The sequence below is a fragment of the Hordeum vulgare genome, chromosome 2H, assembly GCF_904849725.1.
Source record: "Hordeum vulgare subsp. vulgare chromosome 2H, MorexV3_pseudomolecules_assembly, whole genome shotgun sequence".
In the NCBI taxonomy this organism is placed as follows: domain Eukaryota; kingdom Viridiplantae; phylum Streptophyta; class Magnoliopsida; order Poales; family Poaceae; genus Hordeum; species Hordeum vulgare.
The window spans coordinates 101,172,679-101,182,590 of record NC_058519.1 but is presented as its reverse complement, the minus strand read 5'-3'; the positions used below and the strand labels follow the sequence as shown (position 1 = coordinate 101,182,590).

At 51.9% G+C, this 9,912-nt stretch overlaps 1 protein-coding gene across 1 annotated transcript; it reads right to left on the bottom strand.

The window, feature by feature from the left end:
- Window positions 1–6,265: 6,265 nt before the first annotated feature.
- Window positions 6,266–7,600, bottom strand: LOC123429696 (SPX domain-containing protein 6-like). The gene is made up of 2 exons (XM_045113706.1): window positions 7,125–7,600; window positions 6,266–7,014 (listed from the first exon to the last, which is right to left on the bottom strand). Exons 1-2 carry the CDS (start codon window positions 7,596–7,598, stop codon window positions 6,511–6,513), a joined length of 978 nt encoding a protein of 325 aa, XP_044969641.1. The 5' UTR covers window positions 7,599–7,600; the 3' UTR covers window positions 6,266–6,510.
- Between the last annotated feature and the right edge of the window lie 2,312 nt (window positions 7,601–9,912).

Sequence of the window (9,912 nt, the reverse complement as noted above, 5' to 3'; positions counted from 1 at the left end):
CTGTGTCATCTTCATGAGTAAATACATACCCATCTGTAGTATAGATCATCTAGTTCGAATCACTATATCCTTCTAGCACAACAAAATGCCATAAAAAGTGAATTCCATAATTGACAATACCTAAAAGATAGAGAACCGACATTTTAAGAGTATTTCAGTTGATCTCTCGTTTCATCCTTATTTATTCTGAGTGTCGCATTGGGATCGTAAGGTGTTGGAATTGTAAGCCGTGCTTCTACAAGGTCACATGTGAGATTTCGATGGATCATTCATACGCATGTCGTACGCCCTCACCGGCTCGGCCAGGCCACGCGAGTGTGCGTGTGTGGACTTCTCTTTTTCTCCTCAACACAATACTTAGTGTGGTGGGGGAAATCCACCATATAAAGATACTCTCTTAGCATTTATTCATGGGTCTAAACATTTGGGGTGGGGCTAAACTTTTAAACCACCTCTTGCCATTATTCATAGGTCTTCTTGAGATTTCAGAAATTAAACACCAGCCCAGCCCATTATTTCTAACATGCGTGATTAACCAATGCATATATGAATGCATGGGATCTGAATGGTAGCAATAATCTCGTTGGAGCATCTCTAGCACATCCTGTAAAAATCGACCCTTGAAAATATGTATAAGGGACACTGTAAACCCTTTTTACGGTGTGAAATTGCCCCGGACAGAGCAGACCCCGTAAATGAAATTATATTCCACTATAACTCATTTTTTTCCTTTTTCCTCTCATCCCGGCGAGCCTCGCCCTTGCGCCCCGTCTCGCCCCGACGCCACCCGCCTCGCCCCCAACTCATCCTGGCGCCGCCCGTTTCAGGCCACACATGCAATGGAGTAGCCCTGCGCTGCCCGCCCCAACCGCACGCTCCCTGGCCCGCCTGCCCGTCCCTGATTTGAGCCTGGCACTGTCCGCCGCCGCGCGCGCATTCCCCGACGTGGCCGCATGAGCTCCCACACCCCTGCCTCGCTCTTCTCTGGTGCCGCCCCGCCCTGATTAGGGCCGTCAGTGGCCTGCTTCGCCCTGGCCGTGGACGGCCTCGCCTCGGCAGTGGAGGTCGAACCGACCGCAATTCGGACCGGCGGCGGCAATTCCCGGCGTGCAGCGGCTTCTTCCGACGTGCGGAGACAGATTCCGGTGAGTCCCAGGTCATTCCGGTCTCAGTTCCGCGGCGGCGCGTCTATTCCGACGAGGTTTGACCGGTTTACAGATTGAGTTGTATATTGCCTTCGAAACCGTACATATAAGATTTTTGCGGATGTATTTTATCGTGCCCCTTAAAAAGTTTAAGGGTCAAACAAGTTTTACGGGGTCTGCTCCGTGGCGTTTTTCCGATCAAAACTGTAAACACCTCGTTGTTTTATGGGTTTGATCAGTTTACGGATCTGCTAGAGATGCTCTTATGCGTCATATGTGTTTGGAAGAAGGGAACGTCTTTTTCTAGCTAAACATAGGCCCTGTTTTTTCTTTCTTTTGCGAAGGCACTGCTTTTGCATTTACCATTCTCACTAAATTTGAGTTGATGTAAATTTTTCTTTTCATTGCAATGCACGGACATATGTGTCAGTTAAAAAAAGAGATGACATTGTGTGGTGCGTCTTCTGTTGTCATCGTCTACAGAGTAATAGGCAAAGACTAATAGCCGCGGCCTGCGGTCCCTGGCACCGTCTCACCGACAGTTTTCCTTGTTTAAAAGTGTTGTCCATTAACTCTTTATACGTCTCTTTCAAATGATGTGGACTTGTATGCAGATGCAACTTGGCATTCTCCTTGTTGGAGTTTTGGCATTTCAGGAGGGATATCCTGTGCTAGCTCCTTGGCAAATACGTACGTGGGCTTTACTCCATCATCATGTGCCATCAATCTAGAACAAGGATATTCCCCTCGTCTTCCAACGAGACAAACGGAGGAGATGCCAGATGCATGCCGTGCGTGAGGGGTATTGATGTATATTATCATAACCACTTCTTACCCATCGCAACCATTTTGTAATGAAATTTGGCAAAGCCTCCTATAAAATAGTCTTAGGTTGTTGGTAGCAGGGCAATCTTGAAAACAATTACTGTTAACGACTATTGATGTCGCCTTGTGGCCGCCAGTTCGCTGCATCGTCGAGGCATATTCGTTTCGTCCAAGGAATCATCTTGCGCTTGCATGCGTGGTTCGAGTTTGACAGAATTGTTTCTCTAATCACATAAACCCTGTGTGCTGAGCTGGTTGTTAACCCCGTGATCGAGCATTATCCATCTTGGCAGCGGAGGTTTCTGACTTCTGGCTGGATGATGGGTTGACTCGTGTGATCCGAAGAATCTGAAAACAGCATAGCCGTTTGAGCAGATCATATATTCAGATCACACCAGCTATCAGTGTCCGACGTTTTTGCCCTGGCCTCCGGACCCATCAGGAGCCACCAGCCTACGGCTGAGTGATTTGCTCACACGCACGCGCGCGCACCCCGAGTCGTTGCTTCCATACCGAAGCCGGCCTAACCTTATTTATGATAGTTCAAAAATTTCCGTACATGTGTCCTTACGGATCACCGTCCGAAGCAATAGTCGTCGTCGTTAAATCCTTGAATCGATCCGAAAAACCTAACATCAAACCTTGTCGTTGCATACAAACTGCAAGAAACTCTAACCTCGTTGTTCCAAGGAGCTGACAAGAATCTATGCCGGAGCTTCAACAATCTATCCCGACGAACAAACTTGAGAAGGATCGGAGTCCGAAAGACTCACTCGAAGAAGTGCCTCCATCCTCTAAGTGTTGCCATATGAGGACCGAAAGACTCACTCGAAGAAGAAGTGCCTCCATCCTCTAAGTGTTGCCATATGAGGACCGAAAGACTCACTCGAAGAAGAAGTGCCTCCATCCTCTAAGTGTTGCCATATGAGGACTAAATTACCATATGTCTGCTAGCCGGAATCGAGACACCAGGATTCTCCTTCCCGCCACCGAGTGTCAGAGCAGCAGACCGAGAGGAATCCACGGGCTTGCCAGACTAAGAGCATCTCCACTTGCCCCCCCCCCCCCCCCCAACAGCCACCCGAGGAGGCCTTTTTTAGCGCCGGCGGTGCAATATCGTCCCAGTCGCGCCCCCAGTACCTCGTTTAGCGTCGGTTTGGGCCCGCTTTTTTGGCGTCAGCCGGGCCTTTCCCACTGTTTTCTCCCCCTTCCTCCTTCCTTTCCCTTCATTCCCCCGCCTCCTCCTGCCATTCTTCTCCCACTCTCCCGCCATACGAACGCCATGCCACGGAAGAAGAACACCGTTCCTCGCCCCGCCACCGCGGCCGATTCCAGTCAGCCGAAGCAGAGGAAGCCGATAGCTAGGCCATCGGGCGTTTTGGACGTCGAGTGGAGGGCGGATGTTCAGCGCCGGGAGGTGGTCACAGCAGACCGGCGGAGGAGGCTCAACGCCAGGAGGATCGGGGACGCGGCGGCCGCGTTCGAGCTCGATCAAGAAGAGGCCCGCACGGGGATGATGAATCCACCGGCCGCAACCCGCAGGCCGCATGGAGGTGCCGCCAGGGCGCGCGAGCCGCTCTCTCGCCGATGATGCGCCATGGGGATACGTTCCCTTGCCAGGCTACTCCGACGGCGACGCGCATGGTGGCTTCAATCCCAACACCGCCTTCCGTTCCTCCCCACCAGTTTCGGCCACGACCCGCGCACTCCCTCACCCGCGTTCAGCGCCGGCATCAACACCCAGTGCAGCTACTCGCTGCCGACATACTCATCAGCAGCCTCACATGTGCCATGGTCTCCTTCCATTCGCGTCCGCGTCGTCGTCACACTTTAAGAACACAAATGTCGTCATGGACAAAATCATCACGAGCGGCTCCGTCGCCGCCCTGTGGCACCCGGAGTTCGGCGTACAGGGCAAAACAATGGACAGCCGACGACATCGGTGATGAGATAGACGGTGCCGAGGAGGAGGAAGAGGGGGTGGAGGTTGAACCGGAACCAATGTCGAAGAAGAAGGGAAGGAAGAGAAGGCGGGCAGCGAACAGCAAGCCAGCCGAGCTACCCGTCAAGTGGACGTCAAGGGAAGACGAGTGCCTTGCCGAAGCTTGGAAGACTGTCGGCATCGACCCGATCACCGGCGCGAATCAGAACACCGATACGTACTCAGGGAGAATCAAAACCGCGTTCGACGAACGCAAGCTGGTCGACCTCGACTTCGCCAGGATCCACATGGACCACGGCAAGAAGGCCATGGCGAACCGCTGGTCGACGATTCAGACGGCGTGCAACAAGTGGCATGGGATCATCGAGGAGGTCGCTGCTCGCCCGGAAAGCGACTCCAACGTCGAGGGACAGGTATGGACACAGTTCGCATGCCCTAGTTCATCGCGTCGTCGTGTACTTTGCTGACATGTTTGGTTCGCTTGTGCAGATGGTTCTGATGTTCGGCATGTATCACGCCGACAACAAGGATCATGAGTTCACGTTCCTTCGCGTGTTCTCCAGGATCGAGTCGTGCGAGAAGTCGAAGTAAGTTCGGCTCGCCCTCGACAAGGCCAAGGAGACCTACAACCCGAACGCACCTGCGGCAGAAGGGCGCCCAGATGGCAGCAAGAAAGCCAGGGCGGCGAGAGACTCGGCGCCCGCTGCCGAACGGCTACAATCTTTGATTGAACAATGCATCACCGACACCAAAAACAGCGCTGCCAAGAGGGAGGAGAAATCGGACGCGCGGTGCTCGGCGTTGATGGCGAACCAGCACGTCAAGCTCGACCTTTTCAGGACCAACATCGCCGTGAAGAAGAGGAACATCGACCTGGCGTTCTTGATGGGGACAGACACGACGACGATGGACGAGCAGGTGAAGGCGTGGTACCTTTTGCAGCGCGACCTGATCTTAAACCAGATGATGGCGTCGGCGGCAACTGCATCGTCGACCACGACAACGACAATTCCAACCACGCTGGCGACCACGGCAACGACAACTCCAACCACACCGGCGACCCCGACAGAACCCACGCCGACGACGAGCCAACGACCTCGGACAGTCCCGCGACCGCGGTAGAGGAGCCGAACTGCGTCGAGCCGGCTGTTTGATTCATTCCATCGTTCCCTTTTGATCGCCGAACTACTAGGTGTGTTGATCGCCGAACTATGGCATGCTGATCGCCGACTTGTAACATGATCGTCGAACTTTGTGGCGTTTTTTGGAAGCGGGAAAAGATCAATTTGAAAACGTCGACGTGTGGGAGCCGAAACCTGGGGGCGCGGCTGGAAACTCGCTCGTTCCGAGGGCTAGAAAAGCGTCGGCTCGACGTCAAAAACGCTATCGCCCGAATGGGTGAGGGTCAAAGGGGTGGAGATGCTTTAAAATCGAGAGGAAAAGCTTTTCCCTAATCGACTTGCGGGAGGGGGGGGGGGGGGGGGAAGCACCCCAAATGGTGCTCCTTTTCGGTTGAATACTCTGTGAACATGCTTCTTCTTTCTTATGCAGGAATCAATTGACTTCTCACGCTCTTTTTTCTTTTTTTTGCTTTGTGCATTTGAAAATGCATGGATCATTTTTCATCCATTATTCAAAAACAAAAACAGGCACAATTTGCTATCTCGCTGTTCGAGTTTTAGCATTTTGGAGGAATGATTAGAAGTTTGGAATTGCCTTACAAATTTTGTTCATCCCCCTTTGCATACCTAGCATCGATCCTGGAGCAAGAATATACCTACCATCTTCCAACATGAGAGGAAGAATCGATAAAGACAAAGAGAACGGCGCGGACTATGAAACTTGTTCTTACTAGCTGCAACAATTTTATGACAACAAGTTTGTGAATCTCCAACCAAAATCGTAGGCTATGCACATTGACAATAAATAGTTTATCTTCGTCGCTTTTGATGTGGTCTTTTGGCCGCTTCTCTACAATATCAAGGTATATTCGTTTCGGCGAAGGAATCATCTTGCGTAGCTCGATCCTGACGGAATTGTTTCTCTAAACATATGAACCCTCGGTGTCGATTTGCTTGATCCAGTCAGATAGCATTGTCAGCTTCAGACTAATGGATTGACTCGTGAATGGTCTGAAAATTCAGAGACGGTATGACCGTTCGAACGGTTGATTTCTGTTGGACGTTTTTCCTTGACCTCTGGATTCGTCAGGAGCCAGAGATGAATTTTGTTGTTTCTTAGTAAATTAGAACCATGACCTTTCTTCGGCATCATGGCAGTTTGAATGAGATTTAATTTTCTACGACGCACTCAACCATATTTAAGCACAAACTCAACTAGATTTGACGCTCGGTTAGTGTCCTGAGTCCTGACAAAGATTTATATAGGAGCATAACATAATGCACAGTAGTATGAATTTGTATGCTCACATCTTGTTACCATCTTACACCAGCGTGGTAAAAAGAAAGGGAAACAAAAAAAGAAGTTAGAAACTACAGATAGCCAATTACATATCTGTGGATGTGGCTGGTGAGGCCACCAAGAAGAGGCCGGCGGGGGTCATTGGACGGGGAATGGAATGGGGGACGACGGCGGCGGCTAGAAGGAGCGGAGCCAGTCCGAGTCCGGCAGGTTGAGCGGCGGCAGCGAGTGGCGGCCGCGCGTGGAGCTGCTGCTGCGCACGTCCTGCATGGCCAGGAGCGCCGACACGGTGTTGCGGAAGATCCTCTGCTCCGCTGCGACCAGGGCCTCGCGGTCCCGCCGCGCCGCCGCCTGCCCCTCGCCGGGCGCCGTGGGGAACACTGCCTCCATCATGGCCTCGCACTCCCTCACCATCAGGGACACCGCCTCCACCGTGAAGAAGGGCTGCACCAGCACCGTCTCGATCACGGCGAGCCGGATCCCTGCGCCCGTGCGCTTGTCGTACTTCTTGAGGATCTTGGCCAGGCCGATGTAGTTGACGCTGCTGTAGTTGAGCAGCAGCACCATCTCGCCGTGGAAGTTGACGATCTCCCTCCGGATCGCCGCGATCTCGGCCTCGTGCGCAGCCGCCGGCACCGCCACCTTCCTCTCCAGCGCGCTCCTGATCGCCCCCTGCAGCTCCTGCTCGCACATACACACACACCACCAAGAACGCACGGACCGTCAGAGAAATTCGCAGGGCAGGCGAAGCCATTGGGACTGGCTGGCTAGCAATCAGCGCGTACACGTACCCTGTGGGTGATGATGAAGAACTCCTCCTGCTCGATGAAGAAGGCGTTGATCTTCTCTATTTGAACGTCGAGGCGGGCGACGAACTCGGCCGGCGAGACGGCGCCGATGACGGGCTTGAGCTCGTTGTAGCTCAGGAACTCGTCCTTCCATGCCGGGAGGCTCTGCTCGATCTGCCGCTTGAGCCACTTACCGAATTTCATGGCGTGCAAATCAATCCAGAGGCCGCCGACTGCCTTCTGCTCAACTAATCCCCAACCGAAATCAACTAATCTCGCCTCCTCGAGGGCAATGCAACGACAATCTGCGATATGAAGGTGAGCAATCGGTGGTGTTGGCGGATTAATGAGGGGTGAAGCGGCGATGAGTGCTGGTAATATAGGCGCGGGCACCGTACGTACGTGGTTAGTGAGGTAAGCGGTTGGAGGAGAGGAAGAGGAAGAAGATGGCGACGTTCTTGGAATATTTACCGGCATATGCTAAGCGTGGCAAGGGGCGTGGGGCGTGGGGCGGTGTGCGTGAGACCGTGGCTATGGGCACCCGGACGACGGGTGTAACGGTTGGTCGCAGGGACCCTCGTTGAGATTTTGAAATCCTTCTCCTCTCTACTACTCTCTCCATCCCAAAATAAGTGATTTAAAAATAACTCGACTTTGCACTAACTTTAATACAAAGTTGAGTCACTTTTGAATCACTTATTTTGAGACGGAGGAAGTACTTAGTACCGACTCTGTACCATGAACTGTTAAAACGTCATATATTATATTGATCCAGAACTCGTGAGCTTATAGAAGTGGTATGGAAGGAGTAGGTTAGAGCAACTCTAGGGGATACGTTAATCCGTTCGCCCCACTAAATAACCGTCAATATATAGAATCTGGATGAAATCAAATTACGATCAGATTCATATATCAACCTGACCCGTAAAAAAAATATGTACTATGACCCGTAACTGCTAAATCTATCGTTTTCCCCTCCTCTTTAAGGTTCCCTCTCTCGAGTGGCGGGAGAAATTTTTTGCTCGCACTCGCCATTCCGCTGCCGCCCCCGTTGTAAACCTTCGATGATATTTGCTTCCCCTGGCCACTATGCGCCATGAAGAGCTTCGGTCGTCCTCGCTCGCATCTTCTTCACCAAGATTGGTGCTTGGGTGGCTAATTTTCCCCGCGAGCGGGCCGCAGCCGACGCCATGGATCCGACCGGTAGCTTCGTGGAGTGGCTCGTTACGGGCGGATCCAACTGCTCCAGCCGTGAGTGAGCTACACAGTCATCCAGGCGTGCCAAAGCCACGGACATGGGGCCAAGGGGAAGTAAGGGGCGGTGGCGAAAGATTTCTATTTGATCGGGGTGCGGAAGTTTGGGGTGACGGATTTGGTTCCGACCAAAGCTAATATATAGGTCTTTCCTCTCGATTTAATTTCCGACCAAGGGGTGATTGTGACAAAGTCCCAGATTTATTTTCATAGATGGATTCCTCGTCGTCGGATTCAGATGATTCCTACATAGAGGAGATGTTTTTTAACGATGATGTCGAGCACCTCCTCTTGTTGCAACTTGCCTAAGAGTTTGAAGTCGACAAGAAGAAAAAGCACCACGGATCGAAGGTTAGCCGTCTTTGCATTCTGGGCAACTGAGCTCTCAGCCACAATATTCTCATGAAAGACTACTTTGTCGAGTTACCAACCTATTCGGCTCACCTCTTCTGTAGGCATTACCGAATGTGTAGATCTCCTTTTGTTCGCATTACTCAAGCTTGTGAGAAAGATTGTTGTTTCTTAACTCGTCGGAGGAATGCCGTCGGGTTGCTTAGATTTAGTACATACCAAAAAATATCGGTGACAATGAGAGCAATAGCATATGGCATTCCAGCTGATTACACCGATAAGTATATTTGCATTGGAGAATATACCACGTTATCGAAAAAAGGCTTCCGTCCTTCTTTATATATAAAGCACCACAGCCAAACTAATACAAGGAGATGAGGATAACCTCTCACAAAGAAGATCGGAGAAAATCAAGAAATACAAGAGAATCCACACCCTACCCCAAAACACCATAGACTACCAACAAGGAAGACGGTCAACCACCAGGGGAAACCACCCGGCCTCGTTCCGCCACTCACACCAAGTTGTCACCGAAGAGGACCCCCTGTCCTCTCACTCCGGATCACGGAGCTCGAACCTACAAGCAGACAACAAGGACCTGGAGTGGCATCAACGAGGACCCGTGTAGAAGATATGAAGGCAAATGCGACCGCCCGTGCTAGAGTTAAGGAGACCTCAAGCCAGGATCAGAAAATGGCTATCGATGATGGTGCGGTGCGCATGGAGGAAACTGAGCTCCACGACTATGTCCTCAGGAGGAACACAATGCATTGTGTCAACACCGCCGAGACCGAGGGAACGGTCAAGGGTTTTCACCTCGATTAATGTCCTGGCAAGAGGTATCACAATGGCCCCCCCAAGAAGGACATGACACGCACGAGCATCACCATTGTCGGTGCCGGAGCACAAGGCTTTTGCCCAGAACCTCTCACCCGTGCCACCCAAGGAACTCCGCGCACCTATCCATCCTACAGGAAGACATGCCGCCACCAAATGAGACCTTCAGAACATGATCTGGGAACCGACACTGCCAAGACACCATCGATACCAGGATCATCGAGCGCTATATCCTTTGTCGCCCACACGACCAAGAGATGCAACCATCACCAACGCCAAGACGCCTATTGAGAAGCCAATCTGACTGACCGCCATCCGGGGTCGTCGCCCCGGCGTCCACGATCCCCAA